The 22,869-nt window shown below is 44.0% G+C and overlaps 1 protein-coding gene across 1 annotated transcript in view; it reads right to left on the bottom strand.

Moving 5' to 3' along the window:
• Positions 1–415: 415 nt before the first annotated feature.
• The window catches only part of LOC311055770 (inositol 1,4,5-trisphosphate-gated calcium channel ITPR2-like), a 110,739-nt gene continuing 88,285 nt past the window's right edge, over positions 416–22,869 (bottom strand). The window contains exons 40-55 of the mRNA XM_084072036.1: positions 21,315–21,515; positions 20,736–20,846; positions 19,624–19,719; positions 19,005–19,100; positions 17,351–17,479; positions 15,003–15,195; positions 11,136–11,261; positions 10,459–10,640; positions 9,571–9,735; positions 8,192–8,375; positions 6,947–7,012; positions 4,325–4,446; positions 3,774–3,948; positions 2,883–3,043; positions 2,055–2,210; positions 416–759 (exon numbers count right to left, since the gene is read on the bottom strand). Coding sequence (XP_083928162.1) covers positions 577–759; positions 2,055–2,210; positions 2,883–3,043; positions 3,774–3,948; positions 4,325–4,446; positions 6,947–7,012; positions 8,192–8,375; positions 9,571–9,735; positions 10,459–10,640; positions 11,136–11,261; positions 15,003–15,195; positions 17,351–17,479; positions 19,005–19,100; positions 19,624–19,719; positions 20,736–20,846; positions 21,315–21,515 — 2,346 coding nt within the window. The 3' untranslated portion in view covers positions 416–576. The remainder of the gene's footprint in view (positions 760–2,054; positions 2,211–2,882; positions 3,044–3,773; positions 3,949–4,324; positions 4,447–6,946; positions 7,013–8,191; positions 8,376–9,570; positions 9,736–10,458; positions 10,641–11,135; positions 11,262–15,002; positions 15,196–17,350; positions 17,480–19,004; positions 19,101–19,623; positions 19,720–20,735; positions 20,847–21,314; positions 21,516–22,869) is intronic.

The following is a 22,869-nucleotide window of genomic DNA, read 5'->3' as shown; positions in this document are numbered from 1 at the left end:
GTCATATTTGCATAGCCCTAAGAAAAAGTGGGTTTTAAAAACTAAATAAACATGCTTATTTCAAATACCATGTTAGCCTCTGTGGTCACTTGGCAAACAAGGAACTGTGTCAGTGCCCCCTTGCTTCTGCTTCTCACTTTTCTTGTGATCCATGTTGTTTACAATTGCATCATGGATTCGACTGTAAAAACTGTCACACTTTCTTTCTAGCCACCCTTGTTTTTCCCCACTCAGTTCTAATAATATATTCTTCTGACATCTCTTTTGTTTTTCCTTTAGACATGACACTTCTGTTCTGAGCGATAGTGCTGGCTACCTTAATCCATGCTTGTTTGTGTTGTGTTTTGATTGGGGGACGCAGAGAAAGCGATTTCTCATTGGATGTGTCATGATTAAATGAGCCAATGAGCTGGATGCAATAAGCTGACGGCACCAGATCCACATGCAGACTCTCACACAGTAAACACAGTAATGAGAGAGAGAGACAGGAATGAGTAGGACAGCAAAATTACCGTTTTTCTCAAATAAAACCGCCCTGTCATTCATATTATAAAAAAGAAAAAGAAAAAAATGTAATCATTTTTTTTGATCGGTGGCTTTGGAGAAAACATTGGTGGCTATAGCCACCAAAGCCCCCGCGTAGCTCCTCCCCTGCTCAGGGGTCTGCTCCCCTGGGTCCTCAGGGGTCTTAGTGGTGATGTTGGCCTGACGTTGCCTCAGGAAGCCAAGCCTCTCTTTGTTGTTCCTCAGCTCTGTCACCTGTGGAGAGAACGGTGTGTGTGTGTGTGAGAGAGAGAGATAACACACCTGAGGCAGCTTCTACAAAATAATGCCTTCTAAATCAGTAGTTCTCAAACGTTTCAGTGACATGGACCCCCAAATTGATATATTTGGCGGCGGGACCCCATCTGAAAATGTTTTGTGCCAGGAACCCCCCAGAAGAAAAGTTTTGTGTTAAAAAATATAGTTTTTATTAAGGATTTTCAAGACACACTTCAAAATGTTTCAAAAATGTTCAAAGATAGCAAGCTCATAGCGCGGCACGAAGTGACGCGCTATGAGCTTGTTTATCTGCTAAAATCTAAAATGACACAGATGCTTTCCCGGTTTTAATGGGTTAATGGAGCCAGTAGTACAAGTCATTCATAATAGCTTTGTTGAAAAGATTATCTTCTGTCTGTGACTTTGTCTGGATAAGTGTTATAATTAAGCAATAACACATGAGAGTCCATAGTATATCATGACTACATCACAGCAATGGGTGCTGTTGGCATGACATGAATGAGTACCTTTACAACCCATAACCATGGTATAAATATGATTTATCATATAAGTATAACCATTCTTTATTTTCCCTTGATGAGGGGAGTGATTAAACAACATAAGAATGATAAGCCATGTCATCCCTAGGGCTGATAACACTTACACACATATATATATATATATATATATATATATATATATATATATATATATATATATATATATATATATATATATATATATATATATATATATATATATATATATATATATTGTCGTAGCAGAGACAGAAGAAGAAGAGAAAAATACAATAAAAAGAATACATACATTCATGCAATTTCAACGTAGACGAGTAAAATAGCATAGAACAACATGGTACTGTAAAACCAACCTGTTACAACTCAACTGATTGATAGTTATAATTAGTCCAGCTGCTATTCAGCCAGATCTTTATAGAGGACTTGAAGTAAGAGTTTTATTCCATTATTGTTGCTTATTGGAGTTCCTGTGCAGTAATATAACTTATAACATTGGTTCTCAAAGTGGGGTCTGGGGTCCCCAGCAATAGCATCACAATACTTTTTTGCAAACCTCTGAATTTATATATATTTTTAAAGCGACATTTGTAACTCAAATCTTTGCTTCTGGGGGTCCCTGGTACAAAATATTTTGAGATGGGGGTCCAAATACATATCATTTTGCGGGTCCTTGACATGAAAAGGTTTGAGAACCACTGACTTATAACACTAAACTAGTGTCGATCAAACATATTGATGAAGCAGGACGGTCACCTGGTCCTTCAGCTCAGCCAGCTGGTCAGACATCTGGGCCAACAGAGCGGTGTTGCTGTCCAGTTTCTCCTGCAGAGAGCGCATGTCGTTCTGCTGGCCGTTATCTTCGCTGACAGACATGGCTCTCATGCGGGGGAACCAGTCCAAGTTCTTCTCCTGGGGGAGGAGGGAATACGGGGAGAGACCAGGATGAGAGAAAGACAAATACAGTTCAAAGGAGTAATTTCCAAAATGACTCTTTTTTTCCTATCAATTACACACCCCATGAAGCCTTGAATTCATGGAGATTTTATTTTAATTTTTTCGCATACCTAAGCCAATAATTTGATGACCCACGGAGTCTCCTACAGACCAATGACAAAAACAAAAAAATCTCCATGAATTCAAGGCGTCATGCCATGGGGTGTGTAATTGATAGAAAATGAGTCCATTTTGGGGTGCACTACTCCTTTAATGGAGGTGGAGGCAGTTAGGTGGAAGAGAGATGGTGGGGGAAATGTGGCAGTTCCATAATAAATATTGAACTATTTCACAGTAAAGGATGAAACCATAATGCTGATGAAAAACATTCTTTCTATGTTCTGATATTAGCTTCTTCTCAATCCATTTCCAAATGCCAATAATTACATACATAGGCCCATGATAATCTAGAGTTATATATCAGATATGTAAAATGTAATGGACAATAAGGTTTATCCATAGATAATACAAACAAACATCCAGCGTTCCCAGTCCACCTGCTTCTTCTAGGTTTAATTCATCTTTTCTTACTGATTCTAAGGTTTCTTGTCGCTCACCTGAGCTGTCTGGGCATTGATATGAACAAACCTTAATCATGTGGGCCACGTAGCTCTCAGGGCCGGTGTACTCGGTGGGGTCCTTCTCCTTCACCAGGACCAGGAAGTGAAGGTAGTGCCACATGTTGTGTTCCAACCTGATATGCTCCTCAAACGACACCGTCCTCTGGCCAAACTTGTCTCTTTCCAGCCCTGTGATGACATTATAGCACAGTGGTTCACGGTCTGAACACTTTTCAGGCCGTGACCCCCCCCCCCCCAAAAAACATATTTGAACTGGGGACCCCCCTGACAAGCGCTTGGAATGTAGGGGTTGACGCGTTACATTTAGTTTGACTCGGTTCCACAGATAAATATTGTGAAAATAGCCGATCTACTAGCTCACAACGCCTCGCGTTCGCGCATGACCGGTTTTCCCCACCGGAAACAGATTCGGAGATATAGGCGTTTTAAAGAAGGAAATAGACAGGATGGGGAGCGGATGGGGAGCCGGTTTCCGGTTTCCGGTGATCTATCTGGCCTATCCTTCTCAGGATCACAATGGGTACTCCCAGAGCTGCTCTAGCCCCTCAAAAAAAAAAAATCAAAAAGACACCAAAACCGTTTCAATACGGTTTTGGCACTCCGTGTAAGTTTTTGCACCTATTGCAAAACCGTATAAATATGGTTTTGGCACCCCATGTGTTAAGAAGGTCTTAAAAGTCCTTAAATTGTCACTTCACTGTCATCTGGGGACCCCCCCCCCCCCCCCCCCAAAATCACATGGGGACCCCCCTGGGATCCCGTCTGGAGGTTCACATTTTCTGTGCCTACTGGTTATGTAAAAAAGAAAATGGTTGCACTTCATGTACAGTACAGTAGTTTGTGTGTTTCATAATACTGTATGAATATAATATTGTGTGAAGTCCAGCTGAGCACACACCACAGATGAAGCAGGTGTTTTGCAGGATTTCTTCCTTCATCTGGATCTCGCTCCTGAGGATCCGCATGTCGGCGAAGGCGTCGAGGATCACACCTGGGACGAGGTTGAGGACGATGATGATCACAACGAAGTAGAACAGAAGGTCATACACCACCCGGGCAGCAAACAGAGGCTCCTGGTAGGTGGGATGTAGAAAAAATCACAGCACTCACAACTATAAATAAAGCTAAACCTTCGGTCAGGCGACCTTCATCAGGGCAAAGCACCGTTATTTTGCCCTGATGAAGGTCTAGATCCTAGTCTATTAGCCTAGTATCCTGGTCTAGATTCTACTACTGTAAAGCACTTTGTAACTTGTTTTTTAAATGTGCTACACAAATACAGTTATTATTATTATTATTACTACTACTACTAATAGAAGTAGTAGTACTTGCATATAATGCTACTGGACATGGACATAATACACAATCACCAGATGTGCAGACACTATGCAGGTGACATTCAAACAGACGTTTTGATGGCGTCATTCAGACAGGGTGTGGGCTCCTGACCTCTTTAGAGGGTCTTCTGAGAACGTCCCCCACTCCTCCTCCATTCCTCAGTCCCTGGTTCAACACCGTGATGATGCACATGAGCAGCGTGTCACACACCCTCTCTGTCCCCTCATCCTCGCCTATCACAGGACACACACATTATTATTTATTACATTTCTGCATTCCTCACTGGAATGAGGAGCCCCCACTGGGAGGACCCGCCCAACACTCCCAACGCTCCCTGCTGACAGGTGCCGCCCCAGCCCGTAGGAGTACATGCAGTGACTATTATCACAATATCACCCTCCCCACCTGGCTCCCCCTCCCCCGAACACGGGCCAATTGTGTTGGTGTAGAAGCTCGACAAAGTCGGACGCACCACGGTGGATTCGGACCCATGACCTCTGCGGTAATAACAGGTTTATTATACTGTTTTTGTCGAAGTGGGACAAAACCTTTGGTGCGCAGAGGGTTGGAGCGACACGCCCACAAGCAGCAAACAGGCGTGTTGCTCAGGGTGCTGAAACAGTGGCTTCAGGGTGGGAAGGGTGATCTCTGTCGCTGCACTATCAACTCCTACAGGTTGGTTGGGGCTCCTGTTCAGTGGGGAGGGGAACTGGGAGGTATAGAGTGTTCCTTTGCATGCAATGCAGCAGGGTTCTCAAACTTTTTAATGCCACGGCCCCATTTTATGGGGGATTTTTTATGGCGACCGCAACACACTTTATTTATAAAGCAATTTCAAAGTAAAGAGTACCGTAAAATAAAAGTTCAAGTCGGACTTGAAAATTAAGTTAAAGCAGTTATTCCTGCAGATTTCTGGGCCTATCCTATCAATGAAATGAATGAATAAATAATATTGTAGTGTGGCCGAAAAAGACTTGTTTATGTCACGTCATGACTCGCTCCTCACGTGAGCCATTTTTTTTTGGCAGAGCCTGGTCTGCTGAGCTGGAGATTGGAGTTTAATTCCAGCTCGGAGCAGTAAAACGCTACAATATCAATAAAAGCGGAAAACGGAAGTGTTTCTGAACACACATTTGTAAACTGAAGCATAAAGGTCTTAACAGACGGGGAGCGGTGGATCGGTGGCGTTACCGCTCGGATCAGCAGGGATCGCGCCGTGATCATTGTTGTTTTGTCCTCCTGCGCGGTACGGGGAAAAGAAAAGCTCACCACAATCCAGCTCTTGACGCCCGCGTGCATGTACACAAACGAGTGCGAGAATTTCACGGTACCGCGCCCCGCTCGTCTCAGCGCCCCTCAACTTCTCCGCACGTCCCAAATAATCGCCCGCCTCTTATTGAAAATGATTTACATATAGGCGTGTCGGCCGCTTCCCGTCTGAAATGACCTTAAGAACCACTGGAGTTTCTTAATCCAGCTCTCAAATTTATCCCCCTGAACTTGAGTTTTTCCATCGCGGGGGCAGCAGTAGGCTGCTGGTCTAGTTGTCTGTGAGCAGCAGGACCTCCCCGCACAGAATGTCACTTCACGATACGTATTGAATGCGGTTTGTTCACTAAAATGCAGATTCGGGGGCTTATTTTCTTTGCTGGCACATACAACAGATATTTACACAGGGACCCCTCCAGTGCCAATTTACCGGTGTTAATTTGATTCAGAGAGGGTACAAATGGAACCAAATGGACCCGTAAGCGTCCATATATTTCCATGCATTACACCCAAAACAGTTCATTAAAGAACCCAAACATAATTCTTGCTAAATAACTAGGCTATATAGTTCTTGTATGTCTCTGCAGGGGCTTGTGTGTTACTTTATAAAAAAAAGAAAAAAAGGCACAGTGGTAAAGTCACTGCCCACCACCGAGTTGTGGGTTCGAATCCACCGTGGTGCATCCGGCTTTGTCGAGCGTCTACACGAACACAATTGGCCCGTGTTCGGAGGAGGGAAGCCGGGCGGGGAGGGTGATATCTGTCATTGCACGTACTCCTACGGGCTGGGGCGGCACCTGTCAGCGGGGAGTGTTGAGACGGGAGGAGTAGGACGAAGGCTCTACGTCCTCCTGGTTGGGGGGCTCCTCACTGGTGTAACGCCCAGGATTCGAACCCGGGTGTCCCGCGTGGAAAACCAACATCTTAACCACTAAGCCAAAGGGATGTCCCTATCGCCCGGGGGAGATATTAGACTTTCAAGCCATCAGGCTGAGGTAGTGAACCACTCTGTTACACTGGCAGGTGTGTCAGTAGGATACGACAACAGTGACAACACAGAAATGTGTGTGGGGAGGAATGAATTGGCATAACGACTAAATTGCGGAGAAAAAGGGGTAAACAAGAATTGGCTACTCTAAATAAAAAAATAAAAAAGAACAGTTGCCAATGTGCGATCCCAGCAGCACCTTCCTGCGACCCCACATTGGGTTTGCGATCCATAGTTTGAGAACCGCTGCATTACAAAAACTCTTCACTGTCAGGTGAAAATAAGCAGCAAGTAAGTACTTTATGAGTGACACATGGCTGTCTGTCTACACCCTCCCACATGACCACCAAGTAACAGGGACTATACTGGAGGGGCAACACTAGGACACTTTTGGGGGGAAAAGGGAAAAACTGAAAAAAGTATAAGGTTAGAATCAAATATCAGTGAACTCTGTGTTGTTCTCAATCAACAATTACCAGCAGCCGAGCTGGAGGAGGGATCAGGGCAGCTGTGTCTCGGACACGCCTGACAAACCACTTGACCTGCAATGAGAAGAAACCACATGAGTGTATTAACCACTTAGCTGATCCACAAGCTCGCAAAACACATTGTGAGCATGTAGATCGGCTATTTTCGGCAAAGAGATTTGGTGTAGAGGGAAATATTAAAGGACCAAGTATAGAGCCCTGTTGGACTCCAGTCCCTAAGTCCATACATAGGGTTGAAGGAGTGCTTCACCTCCAAAATGGTGAGAAAAATTCTAAGACACAGAGACGCCATCATAACAAAGGACAGCAACATACTTAACCCATTAAGTGTGTCGTTTTTAGATTTGAGCTAAAAAGCATTATTTTACACTTTGGGCTATTCAAAAATAGCAGATATACAAGCTTGTAGCGCGGCACCGAGTGCCGCGCTACGAGCTTGTAGATCTGCTATTTTTGAAAAATCGTGTAAATGTGTGCAAATCTTTGCATATATATATTTTTAAAGCGAACATTTTAACTCAAATCTTTGCTTCTGGGGGTCCCTGGAACAACATATTTTGATGGGGGTCTGGGGCCAAATACATATCATTTTGGGGGTCCTTGACATCAAAAAGATTGAGCACCACTGATATAGAAACAAACGTTTTTCAGAATACTGTTGAGATTTAGGAGACATGTAGAATCGGCTTCAGGTCTTAATGGGTTAAAGGACCAAGTATAGAGCCCTGTTGGACTCCAGTCCCTAAGTACATACATAGGGTTGAAGGAGTGCTTCACCTCCAAAATGCCGTTCTTTCTAAGACACAGCTGACGCCATTATAACAAAGGACAGCAACATACTTAATTTCTTGCAAATGTGATCAATATGACAACTTAGATGTACCAACTCTTGGCTGATTGGTTGATCTATTGTTTTTTTTTATTGCTTGCTTGCTTGATTGATTCATTTGTTGCCGTGAGGAAGAAGCGACACCAATCAATAACCTGCAAATGACCTTTGAACTTTTTTCAAAGGTCATTTGAAAATGACCTTTGAAAAATGTGTGTGTGTGCATGCGCACGCACGCACGCACGCACGCACGCACGCACGCACGCACGCACGCACGCACGCACGCACGCACGCACGCACGCACGCACGCACGCACGCACGCACGCACGCACACACACACACACACACACACACACACACACACACACACACACACACACACACACACACACACAGTTAGTCACCTGGTACAGGAAGTGGCTCCACCTCCAAACGGAAGTCATCCTTGAGGAAGAGGAAGCCCACGATGGAGAAGACATAGATGAGGAAAATGGCCAGCATGGTTGCCATGACGATAAAATGACTGTTCCTCATCATACTCTTTTTAACGTCCAGCAGTTTCTCCTCCCTGATCACCGGGTCCAACAGCTGAGGAGACGCAATCACATTGGAAACACAATTACATGGGAAACACAAGTACATGCAACAAAATCACATGGGAAACACAATTACATGGGAAAACAATTAAATGGGAAACACAATTACATGGGAAACACAATTACATGCAACACAATCACATGGGAAACACAATTACATGGGAAACACAATCACATGGGAAACACAATTATATGCAACGCAATCACAGGGGAAACACAATTATATGCAACGCAATCACATGGGAAACACAATTACATGCAACACAATCACATGGGAAACACAATTAAATGGGAAACACAATTACATTGGAAACACAATTACATGGGAAACACGATTACATGCAACACAATCACATGGGAAACACAATTACATGGGAAACAATTAAATGGGAAACACAATTACATGGGAAACACAATTGCATGCAACACAATCACATGGGATTGTGGGGGACCCTGTTGTGGGAATTATACGATTACATGGGAAACACAATTACATGCAACACAATCACATGGGAAACACAATTACATGCAACACAATCACATGGGAAAGACAATTACATGGGAAAACAATTAAATGGGACACACAATTACATGGGAAACACGATAACATGCGACACAATCACATGGGAAACACAATTACATGGGAAACACAATTACATGTGCACATTGAGGTTTCCACCCGACAGAGACGATATTAATTAGATTTTGTTCATTAAAAAAACACATATATGGATAGCTGCAAGCCCTAAATGAAGCACACATGACATGTCTAGGGTTGCCAACAGTCCCGTATTAGCCGGGACGCCCCGTATTTGAGCCAAAAGGGGCGTGTCCCGTACGGGACTTTGTTTGTCCCGGACTCCGGTGCAAAGGGAAAAATAAAAAATATATTTCTGTTTGCGCACACTGCAGTGTGTCTGGCTGCGTGTTTGTGTGCTGTATGCGAAGGGCGCTAGGACCGCTCAGTTGACAGGGCAGGCACAGTGCTAGCACGAGTGCTTGTGTGTGTGTGTGTGTGTGAGATTTTCTCCGGTGGGAACGGCATCATTGTTTGTGTGGCATGTCAGCCTGTTCCCAACCCTAACCCTAACTCTAAAACCGAAATAAAGTAACAAAAAAAGTGACTTTACCCGCGGGAAACCCCAAAAAAAAAAAGTTTGGTCGACAAAATGAACAGTGTGTCTCACCAAGAAGCAGTAGAAGAACTCATGCACACAGAGACCCAGCACACAGATGACAGCATAGGTCAGATGGTAGATGAAGAGCGGGTCCAGAAGCACCTCCTTGTAGCCCCGGGTGAACGTTACCTGGTTGTCCACGAAGCTCAGCACAAACACCAGCTTGTTAAACAGCTGAAAGGGAAGGACACAGCAAAGCAGTGCTATCTCAGAAACATGTAAAAATGAACTGCATTTTATTACCAATTAAAGGTAGGGTAAGTGATTTTCTTTCGTTAAAATTAGTGTTAAATAGCTCATTGCTATAGAGCGTTTGTTCAGTAACAGGAGTCTCCATGTCTCTCCAGCTCTTTATTAAATCGAAAATGCATTTTCAGGTCAGGATACCAATTTTATCCAATCAGGATAGAGAACTCAGACAGGATTCACATTAAAGTGCAATTGGAAGTGATGACAAAAATAAGTGAGCTGACAAAATTGGAACTGGAACACTATAAAAGAAATCACACCCTGTGTGAAGGTAGCGGTGCCTTTGATACATTTTGTCATCGATATGTGTTTATTGCCATGTGTCACGTGAAGCTTGACCAATCACTTTGTTGACGGGTCTGACCAATCACTTTGTTGACGGGTCTGACCAATCAGAGCGTTGACGGGTCTGACCAATCAGAGCGTTGACGGGTCTGACCAATCAGAGCGTTGACGGGTCTGACCAATCAGAGCGTTGACGGGTCTGACCAATCAGAGCGTTGACGGTGAACACAGACACGGAAGTCAGGTATAGAGCAGGATCCGCGCCGCTAAAATGAAGCTGATGAATGGGTACTCTCTCCTGATTGGCTGAAATTGCAACCCACCTGAAAATGTAAACACTTGGTCAGATGTCACATGACTTACATTGATGGCTCCCATCAGCATCATAGCAGGACGGAGGCCCACAGTGTAGATGACACACAGCGTGGCAGACACCAGCAACAACATGAGCACACACTTAAGCCTGGGCTTGAGGAGGAGATGAAGCAAGGACAACACCCCAACGGCCACCCACAGCACCACGTTCCACAGTGGGGGCAAGGTACCTGGGAATGGGAACAGAACGTTTTGAAATAGAACGCATTCCTTTTAACCCATTAAGACCGGGAACGCATCTGTGTGTCATTTTAAGATTTCTTTGGGCTATTAAAATCTACAAGCTCATAGCGCGGCACGAGTGCCCCCAGGGGTCCTTGAGGGAGTTTCAGGGGTCCCCAGCAAAATGTGTTAATACATCACCACAATCATTTTATCCCCTTTATCCATATTTTATACTGTATGTTGACTACAAAAAAATAGCAGATCTTCAAGCTCACGGCGCGCCACTTTGTGCCGCGCTGCGAGCTTGTACGTTTTTTGAAAAATATCGAAAATGTTTGGAAAACTAATTTTGAATTTCTCTGAACACAAATCTTCTCTTCTGGGGGTCCCTGGTACAAAACATTTTCAGATGGGGGGGTCAAATGGGGGGGTCAAATGCATATCAAAACGTTTGAGAACCACTGGTGTGATAAACGACAATAAGAATCAGGATATCTCACCCATGTCTCCAGCATCACCAAACGGGTAGAACGCTGCCACTGTGATGTTGAGCAGGCAGGCCAGGTAGAAGGACACACTCTCCCACAGGGAGATGTGTCGTGAAAACCAGATGAGGGCTGTGTTCCCTTGTTTTAAAACATTAAAGGGCTTTAGTAGAGGATAGATGGACACAATGCATGCACAGAAGTACAAACACACACACATATCGTTGCTGTCGGGCAGAAACCTCTTAGCTCCATATTCTAACTTTTTGTGTTTTTTTCCGTAAATTGACGCCCTACTTGATCATACAACAGTGTCACACAAAAGTATCAAAAGTAGCAGATTGAGCTTGTAGATCTGCTAGACTTGTGATTGTGATGTTTTCTCTTCTAATTGGAGTTATGTGACCCAACTGAAACAAGAGTTACGCATGTAACTAAGGTTCTATGAATTCCGGATGACCACCAGAGGCGCCGTTTTCAAGAGGCCCTCTAAGAGGCCCTTTCAGATAACGACTCACCAAAGGATGAGATCCCACCTCCCACCTCCATCAGCACATGCCAAGCTGAAATGGCGGCAACAGACACCTTCATCGTAGAGGCTGAGAACCCCTTATCCAACAATGTCTGTAGATAGCGGAGCAGCATTGGCACCGAGCACATGAGTGGATCCACATGCTGGCCCTCACACCAACTACAGAACAATCTCCATCTGTTAGCGTACTGCACTCTAGTGGAGGGTGCACAAGCGGTAAGCAAGGTCTGGACAACTGCCCGATCACAGGAATTCAGCAGTGAATTCAGGGGCCAAACATGAAGCTGAAGGCGATCTGACTGGGGATGCCAAATGTGCGACAAGGTGCTCCGTTGAGAAGCCGTCGGATCATGGGAAACCAAATCCTCCCCCACCAGTATGGAGCCACCAGCAGCACTGTGGGACCGCATGGCTATTCTGTGAAGTGTCAGCACGAGCAGTGGAAGTGGAGGGAATGCATATAAGAGGCAGTCTAGTGGCCATGGGTGAGCCAATGCGTCCTGCCCCAATGGACTGGTCGGATCCGACAGGGAGAACCATAGTCGACAGTGTGTTGATGTGCTTGAAGCAAACAGATACACTTCTGCTCTCCCGTACCTCTTCCAAATCTCCTGAACCACTGAAGGGTTCAATCTCCACTCGCCTGGAGGAGGATACTGGCGGGAATGCGTATCCGCAGCCTGGTTGTGCACATCTGGCAGATGTATTGCCCTGAGACTGGCAAGGTGAGGAAAATCAATCAATCAATCAATCAATCAACTTTATTGTCACAACACAATTACAGGTAACGGTGAGGTGAAACGCTTGTTTATGCAGGCTTCCACATTTGCAGCTCAGAGCAGGAGAAGAATAAAAAACAGATTAGCAATAAAGAATAAAAGCCTGGCATATTAAAATCAGTATCTTGTGACAGGAGAGGGCCTAAAGTACATGAAGTGCAAGTCAGTAAAGTGCATGTCAGTATCATGTTGGCTTAAGGTCCTTAAAAGTGTATCAGTAAAGTGCAAATCAGATCAGCAGTCTTAGGTTTTGTTCAGCAGCCGTATTGCTGCGACATAGAAACTCTGCCACAGTCTCTTGGTGTGGCTCATGATGCTCTGGTATAGCTTGCCGGGTCGAGGGTGCTGCGTTGGGGCAAACAGTCTGTGGCTGGGATGATGTCTGTCCTTGATGATGCTCTCAGCTTTGGCTGCACATCGCCTGACGTGTATATCCCGGAGGGAGGGAAGCTCACCTCCTACGACGCGCTGAGCTGACCGCACCACTCTCTGCAGAGCCTTGCGGTCGAGGTCAGTACAGTTCCCATACCACGCAGTGGAGCCACTCGTTAGGACACTCTTGATTGTGCTGCTGTAGAATGCCCTGAGGATGCGAGGGCTCACACTGAAAGTCCTCAGGCGCCGGAGGCAGTAGAGCCGCTGCTGTGCTTTCTTAACCACGTACGTCGTGTGCGTGGACCATTTCAGATCTTCTGAGATGTACATTCCCAGGAACTTAAAATCACTGACTCGCTCCACCACAACGCCGTTGATGAAGATTGGGGCGTGTTCTCTCTGTGGTCTCCTGAAATCAACGATCAGCTCCTTAGTTTTCGCCACGTTAAGAGAGAGGTTGTTCTCCTCACACCAGTGTGTGAGAGTACTAACCTCGTCTCTGTATGCTGTTTCGTCATCCCTGTCAATCAAGCCCATCACTGTGGTATCGTCCGCGTACTTGATGACGACGTTGGAGCTGTGCGTGGCCACGCAGTCGTGCGTATACAAGGAGTATAGGAGGGGGCTTAAAACACAGCCCTGTGGGGCACCTATGTTTAAGGTCAGGGGGTCTGACTTGATGTTACCCATCCTCACTACTTGCTGTCGGTCAGACAGAAAGTCCAATATCCAGCTGCACATAGCTGGGTGCAGGCCTAGGTTCTTCAGCTTCATGTCCAGTCTGGCCGGAACAATCGTGTTGAACGCAGAACTGTAATCCACAAACAGCATGCGAACACATCTGTTCTTCCTCAGATCAAGATGCGTGAGGGCGGTGTGTAGGGCCAAGGCAACTGCATCTTCTGTGGAGCGATTTTGCTTGTATGCGAACTGCCATGGATCCAGCGAAAAGCCCACTGAAGAAGCCTCTGAACCTCATGCAGAGACTGCCTGGATCTGACACCTCCCTGATGGTTCACATGGTAGACCGTTGACGTATTGTCTGATCGGACAAGGACATGTTTCCCTTCCAAGACGGGAATACAATGTCTGAGGGCTAAGTACAATTCACAGAGCTCCAGCACATTTATATGTTGGAGTTTCTACTGAGGGCCCCAGGTCCCTCTGACTGTCCTGTGGTTCCACACAGCCCCCCAGCTTAGAGGGATGCATCCGTCACCACTATCCCCCTGCGAGAGGGTAGTGAGCCCAAGGCAACGCCCTGGCACAGACTCTCCCTCCTTCTCCAAGGTTCTAGCAACCGACGGCACTGGCTGGAGTTCCTCGTGCACTCTCAATGCCGCCAATGCTACCAAGCAGGTGCTAATACTCACCATCGTGCAGTGCTGATATGCACGATCTGACCGCAGCGGTAGAGCGAAAACACATGCTGTGGTTAGTTGGTCATAACACTTCTAGGTACGAGAGCAAACAAACTCACAGACAACTGACAGTGAGTACACCGTCGTTGAAATCAGTCGGCGTGGTGAGGCGCAAACACTCCCGCGGGACTGCTAATCAACACACTGGTGCAGCTCCAGCACGCAAGCTTAGTACCAGTGGTAGCAGAATACACTGTTGTAAATAAAGCTTACTTGAACGCCCAAGGCACAAAGCAGGCTACGTAGTCTCTGGAGGATCGTAGCTCCAACCGTGTAGGTTACAAGACTCCCAGCGCAGCTATTGCTAATGTCCAATCAATCGACTCTGGAGGTGAAAAGATGAAAGAGAATGGTCGCTGTGTGCACCACACCTATATAGGTGGCGTGCGTGCACACATAGGTCACGAGTGACTTTGTTGGTATTAAAATTCGACCTTTGCACATGCGCGCGATGGATATCCAGGTGTTGAAAACACCGCCTCTGGCGGTCAGAAGGAATGAAAGAGAACATTTATTTTCTGTGTAGTGAAGATCTGGACAGACAGGGAGACCCTTTTTACTGAACAAACTCTATAGTGATTACTATCAGAATATAGCTTTAAGGTTTGAACAAAACAAAAAAAGAAAAGAAAATTGTTTGAACAAAAAAATATCACTTAATCCTTTATTAGCGGGAAACATGCATTACCCATCAAAACCATCATAAGCATCCGGTTTATGACATTGTTGTCTCCCTAACAACCACAACGTCTCATGTCACGATGCTGGGACTTACGTCTGATCTTCTCCTGCCACTTCATCTCGTTGTAGAGGAGGTCAAACTGCTGGGAGAAGTCGTTGACCTTGCTGCCCTGGTCGTCTCTCTCCGCCGTGGTGAACACGCGCGCCTTCGACTCCTTCGTCAGGTACTCACAGATGTGTGGCACGGGAAACACGATCCGTTCCATGGTGCGGTCATGACGCACAATCTGGCGCACACACACACACACACACACACACACACACACACACACGTGTCAATATGTCATCACCATAAGAGCCGCCATGGAATAAAGCAAAATTGTAATCTCATGACTGAATGATCATGATGATGTTTAGGTATTATTCATTCTGAACTCATGTTGCTGCTTGTTCCACAAACAGCAAACTAGTTGAAGAAATCACAGATTTGAGGCATTAACCTTTTGCTTTTATGACATTTCTGAGACCATTCATGCTTCTAAGTGTGTATTCTATCGCTAGTTTGATCACTTCAAACACTCTTAAAGGTATCATGATATGCTAGTTTACAAAACATTATAGAAGTCTTTATCATGGTCCTTCAAACATGTATTAAAAGGTTTTAACTGAAAAATCCACTCCAGTGAGCAACAAGAAAAAAATATATATAAATGTCATGATACCTTTAAAATAACTACTAACCGAAAATAGCCGATCTGCAATCTCACAACACGTCGCAGTGTGACGTGTTGTGAGATTGTAGATCTGCTATTTCCAGCACGCAACATGCTTTCATAGAAGACATGCTGGCTTGTATGGAATCTAAATGACTAAAATCGCATTTTAGTCATTTAATTTCACATTTATATAATTATTTGAATATTTTTTATGACATTAGTATAAGTAATTATGCAGCCGATGTGTCCTGACTTTTAACCACTTTCAACCCAAAAAAAAAAGCCCAAAAAGCTGATCTACAAGCTGAAAACATGTTGCAATGTGGTGCATTGTGAGCTTGTAGGTTATTATTATTCTTTTTATTATAATATAAGCTAAATGGTCCATTCACATATTGACGTTTAATATTATACTCAATGTTATTACTAATGTTATGTATTACATGTAAAAAAGTTATTTGTGTTTATTTGTATGTATGTTTGTTTGCTTAAAGGACGACTTCACCGATTTTCAACCTATCTTCATATAATTGGTCCTCACTAATACTCATGATAAAATGGTACCATTTTTTTCTACTTGGTCTGTGTCTCATAGGAGGGCTGTGGACAGTCCAGAAACCCGTCTACCAGTGACATCATCGTTAGGCATGATTTGTTTTCCAACAAGATTTCACTTTTTTTTTTTAGATTTTTATTAACACGAGAACAATGGCTTCTTTTATTGCACTGAAACTTTCCAGGAATAGAAAGCCTGCAGTTTCTATTAGCTTGGATTCCCCATTGATGATGTCACTGGTAAACGGGACTCTGAACTGTCCATAGCCCTCCTCTGAGACACAGTAGAAAAAAATTGTACCATTTTATCAGGACCAATTATATAAAGACAGGTTGAAAATCGGTGACGTTGTCCTTTAAAAGTTAAATATTCGAATATAGATTTTGTATTGCTTTTTTTAATACAAAAGTATAGGTCAAAACGTCAGTAATCGCTGTTCAAAATCGAGATCAGCATCAGATCCAAAAATTTGGTATCAATCGCAGCTATAAGTGTCATTTCGGGTGGAAACCTCATACGTCCTAAACTAAACTGTCACTTTTCAGAATTCAAAAAGATATATATTTAAAGTAGCCGCGTTTCGAGCTCGCAGATCTGCTACTTTTTGATACTTGTGTGACGCTGTAGTATGATCAAGCAGGACGTTAATTTACGAAACAAACACAAAAAGTTAGAACAGGGGTCTTCAACGTTTTCAGGCCAAGGACCCCTAGCTGAGAGAGAGTTGAAGCAGGGACCCCCTCTATATTGTATAAAATTGTGTTTCAGATTCACCTTTTTTTCTTTACTTGGTCTTCTTTTTTTCCCCTCTATACCTCTTTGCCAAAAATAGCCGATCTACAAGCTCACAACGCCTCGCAGCGCGAGGCGTTGTGAGCTTGTAGATCTGCTATTATTGGCTAAAGTCCTCCTCAGAAAAGGGATGCTAGGGTTCAAGTGGTTAAGGTAAAAAAAAAATCCTATCACACAAAGATTTGGCGGACCCCCTGTAGTAACACTGAGGACCCCCTAGGGGTCCCGGACCCCCTGTTGAAGACCCCTGAGTTAGAATATGGAGATAAGAGGTTTCTGCCCGACAGCGGCGATTTGATGCATGAAATAGAAATAATGACACTCACAACAGTCTGGTGGATGGTTCACATACAGACACATGATGACACCAAGACCTACCTCTATCTGACCAGTGTAGTTGGCATAGTAACGAAGAGCATCCTCTTCTTGGTGACGTGGCCCCGCCCCTGGTCCAGACCCTGCGGCTGGCTTCAGGCTCTGCTTCAGAATCTTATTGTGTTTGGCCAGCTAGGAAGGGAGCAGGGCACAGGTTATCACCATGGAGTGGACTGTGCTGTTCAAATGTTTAATCACGATTAATCGCATGATTTTTCATATTTAATTGTTTAATTTCATTATCTGTTCAACTTGTACCTTAAAGTCATAAATACTCTTATTAACATGGGTGTGGACTAATATGCTTGATTTATGCAAATATATGTTTATTTATTATTGGAACTCAATTAACACATCGGGTGCCAGAGGTTTATTAAAATATTGTACGTTCAGTGCCAAGATAAGGATATGGATAATTCCTTTTAACAGGTCGTTCATGAAAGTCCTTGCGGTCTTGTTTCCAATGAGAACCTGTGAGCAATTAGGGGTTAAGAATCTTGCTCAGGGACAAATTTCATTTCATCGACTCATATGCTGTCCTGGCCGGGAATCGTACCTGCGGCAACCAGGGCCTCTGGCTCCCTAGGCGGGATCACTAACCACTCAGCTATGGCCGCCCCCTGCTATTCTTCTATTCACTTACGTTCATACGTTTCGTGCTGTAGAAGCCCCAACGCGATGTAAACAAAGCGTGCGTGTGAGACTGCGGAGGGTCCCGACTAGCGCCTGGAACAATAATATTTCTAACGCGATCCTCGAAAACGGCTCACTTCCACCACGTTAAAAAGAAATGGAGATATTAAGCTTTTAGTCAAGGAGTTAACATTGGAGCGGCCGACCAGAAGGATTTTTAACATGGATCCACAGCCGGCCTCTCCTTCTCAGAGACTCCTTGGATGATCCCAAAGTTTCGTTAGAGCGCCCCGCGTATAAAAAAAAAAATGGGTCAAAAACGGTCCGGACCGTTTATGGCACATGACGCATGGATTCTCAAAAACGGTCCGGACCGTTTTTGGCACACAATGTGTTAACAGCACATTTATGGACAAATATTGTCCAGAAACCCTCGAATGTTTTTTCTTAAAGATTTACCTTTATGCTAATAATATTGGCAAACCTTGTTTATTTGTGTGATTGAAAACATCTGACTAATTCTGTAAATGGAAAGATAGATTTGGCTTCCATTGAAAGTGGTTTCTAGCCTGACACTTTGTCACTGCTACTGTGAATGCAGCATACAATATGGCATCGATAAAGCTACGGGCAACAAAGATATTAAGACAATTATGAGAACATCAATTATGACAACATTTGACACCAAAAATTATCATCAATAATCAATCATCAATCAATCACGTTAAAATCTGTGATTCCAATAGCACGCAAAATTGTTGTGATTATCATGTTTGCCATTACACATGCGCACGCACACGCACACACGCACACGCACACACACACACACACACACACACACACACACACACACACACACACACACACACACACACACACACACACACCCCTTCAAGCCCCTGCACTGTGTGACTTCTTACAGTGTTTAGTCAGTATACGTTCTCTATATACTGGACATGGTTTAAGATGCTAAGGTTACTAAGCATTAAGCATTATGTCTCATTTAATAGGAAACTCCTTCTACCTGGTGGCCCAGAATGTAGATGTTATGTCCAACGTCTCTGGGTTCGATCTGGTCTCCCACACCTCCCTGAGCGTACAGCACCTTCACCACATCCACCTGTTAACACAGAGAGGCTCTGCAGCAGTGGTGGAAAAAGTACTCAAATGCTTTACTTAACTAAAAGTACCAATACTGCAATGTAGAAGTACTCTGTTACAAGTAAAAGTCCAGAATTCAAAATTGACTTGAGTAAAGGTACAAAAGTATTCGCATCAAAATATACTTAAAGTACCAAAAGTAAAAGTACTAAAATAGCCTATGTATAAAATAGGGCTAAAGTGGTTAATGTATGTTTTACAATATTATAGTTTATATCTGAAAAGTAACTTGTAACTAAAGTTTTCAAATAATTGTAGTGGAGTAAAAGTACAATATTTGCCTCTGAGATGTAGTGGAGTAGAAGTAAAAGTATTGGAAATTGGAAATACTCAAGTAAAGTACAAATACCTCAACATTTTACTTAAGTATAGTACTTAAGTAAATGTACTTTCTACCACTGCTCTGCAGTTCAACTGAAAGCACACTCTTTTCAGACAGCGCATGGTGGCTGTATGTGTGTGTGTGCTGCGTCAGCACTTACCAGTTCACTGGGTCTCATCTTGTACAGTATCCTCTCTGCGCTCTCGCTGTCATGGCGACCATCCATGATGGCCAGCAACAGCTTGGATGCGTTGTTCTACGAGACACATTGATCTATTAAGCTGAGACTAATTGTTTCATTGAGAGGAAATACCTAATACTACTTTCCGAGTAAAGACAAGTCATATTATTCCCATACATAACCATAATAATTATGTTTTAAATCATTTTACAGTAGGTGCCCAAGACACACCAATTACCGAGTCACAATCTCAAGGCCCACCTGTTAGTCCAGGGGCCAACACTGATATTCAACACTTTTTGGTACCACCTAAGGTGACCGTAAAGTTTTTGTATTTTTGTCTTCCTACATGTCTCTAGTTTATATTTTGGTATGATAACCCTTCCAATCTTGTAGCTTAATGGCAGTTATCACTACCTACCGGCTAATGTATCCGGTAGGAGACACAAAGTAGAATCTTTGTGTCTCCTACCCCGGGCATCAAATTATTGCGACAAAAAACAAATATATCCATGTATTCAAGGCTTCATGGGGTGTGCAATTGATAGAAAATAAATATTTTTTTGGGTGAACTCCTCCTTTAAGTTTTTCAGGGGGACTCTCTACCCATTCAGCTATGACCACCCCAGACCGAAGGAGGGTCAACTTTTACAAGCTTATGGAAAGCAGTCTTTTTACAAACACCAAAAATCTGAGAAGTTATCAAAAATACGTATTTTGAGAACCGGCAGGGGCGGGCAGTGACTCGCATGTATCCGTATTGGGCATGGCCGTCTCAAAAGTCCCGTTGCGTCACATTAGTCTGGAGGTGGTAAAAATGCACTGGCTGAAGTGGGACACTGCTGATTGGCTGAAGGGGTTGTCAGTCAACGGTATTACTCCCGCCCAACTCCAGCCCACAGCCCAAATTGCAGAATGGGCGATCATGCCAGACTCACTCCTGAAATAAATTACAAATGAGATTTCCGGAGGGAGGGTTTACCAGGCTAGTGCTTCATATTGAGCATCATGCAAGAGGCTCTCAGACAGACAGACAGACAGACAGACAGACAGACAGACAGACAGACAGACAGGACACGCTCATTGCTCACCTTGAGCTCCATCACCAGGTCCAAGCGATGCTCCCCCAGGGGGTTGATGTCCTTGAGGACCAGCGCTATGATGATGTTGATGCCGTTGGACTCATGCTTCACTATACAGGACTAAAAGAGGGGGCCATCACTGATTTTTCACACCATCAGATACTTTGGCTATACAAAAATAGCAGTTCTACAAGCTCATAGCGTGTACGAGCTTGTAGGTCTGCTATTTTTGAAAAATCTTGAAAGTTAAGTGCAAATCTTTGAATGCATATATTTAACTCAAATCTTTGCTTCTAGGGGGGGGGGGGTCCCTGGAAGAAATTATTTTTTACAAATGTTCGCTTTAAAAAAATATATATATTCAAAGATTTGCGCACATTTTCAAGATTTTTCAAAAATAGCAGACCTACAAGCTCATAGCTTAACATACGTCATATCAGAAGAGCCAGAGCTGTGTGTGTGATTCTCTTGTGAGGACCACTTTCAAGGTCCTCACTAGAGAAATGCTTGTTTTATGGTGAAAACTGGCATTTAGAGATTAGTTTTAGGGGTTAGGGTTAGATTTATTGGGGGGGCGGGGCTTCCTACCTGGTTGTCATAGCAGGGTCCCTGGCAGTACTCTGTGAGGCTCTCGAGGGTCTGGAGGACCAGGTCCACATTGTTCTCATTGATGTAGAGACCCAGCAGACCCAGGCCTCCAGTGGTGCTGCCACACACACAGTCCAGGAACTGGAGAGTCTCAAAAACCAAGTTGTAGTTGGTCTTGTTGCTCTGGGTGCGCAGAAGGTTCTGGATTCAGAACAGAAAAGAAATGTGAAACAAGATTGATTGATTGATTGATTGATTGATTGATTGAATACTTTATTAACAGTTTGCAAAAAGTACAGAGGTACAGTTATACAATCATGCTAAAACAGTGGTTCTCAACCAGTGGTCCGGGGACCACCAAAGACGGTTCCAGGAGGTCCCCAGCTAAATGATGGAGAGTTGGTAACCAAATGGCAAATGGACCCTTAGATCTTTAACTCTTGAGAGATGAAACCAAATGTACTTCTACGGGTCCATTTGGTTTCATTTTACACTCTCAAGTGTTAAATTATCGTTAAACATCTGCATTACTTAATTACTGAATTATTATTTTGATCAACGTTTGCCTGTTCTCTCTCCTATTGGTATCACATCAATACAGCATGGATGGAATTGTGGACAAGATCGTATCCAACGGTAAGACAATATTCTAAGTTTTGGGTCTGAGAGTCTAAGGGCGGATTCAGACTGGGTCCGTTAGAATCAAACCGTTCCCGAGTACGCTTGGCTTCTCCCAGCTGGCCAGCATCCACACTGGCCAAGACTCGAGACCATTTCATTTAACAGTAATGGTAATGTGCCTCATGGGGGCGCTGAGGACTATGGGGCTTTGGGAGAGCGAATGTCATTCACAGAAGAAAAGTCACTCTAGAGTGAATAATAAAGTTTGACTGTGTTCCTGACGTTGTCTTGAGTTATAATAACAACAGATCAACAATACACAACCAAAGCAGTGTCGCCTCTGTTAATATTATATTGGCGTCACGGACGCATCCTTGGTATTTTAGCAGTGACGTCACAGACTAATCCTTAGTATATTTATCCTTATATAGACGTTCGCTACACATGTGTTTTTTGTTTATGTTTTTTCACGGCTCGCGGTACTCAAACACTAGCGGGATTATTATTTCTTGTCAACATTCAAGTAGAACTATGAGTAGGTATAACCCAGCTAAAATAATGTGTCTTTATAAAAATATATAAATGATATGATTAGCAGTCCACTTCCTTCTGTTGGTACGGATGGATTCACATTGCATCGTTCCGTAGCCGAGTACGCATGATCCGGATCCGAGACTACCTCCGGAGGTGGTTTCGGGTACGGTACGGTTATCTGTTTCGGGGAACGATACGCAACGTTCACACTATCACAACATCAGCCAAGTGGTCCAGGGTGCGCACCCGGGACCATAGTGTGAATCCGCCCTAAATCTCATCAAACGGTGGTCCGTGGCTCAAATACCCAATAAATAATGGACCTTGAAAAGGGTTGAACGCCACTGTGCTAAAATGATAACACAAAAAGCCCTGGGGGCTTGTTTCCATTGTGGTCCAA

The sequence above is a fragment of the Gymnoscopelus microlampas genome, assembly GCF_963454915.1.
Source record: "Gymnoscopelus microlampas genome assembly, chromosome: 11".
In the NCBI taxonomy this organism is placed as follows: domain Eukaryota; kingdom Metazoa; phylum Chordata; class Actinopteri; order Myctophiformes; family Myctophidae; genus Gymnoscopelus; species Gymnoscopelus microlampas.
Note: the sequence above shows the minus strand (reverse complement) of the source record. Positions and strands in the feature narration are given on the sequence as shown.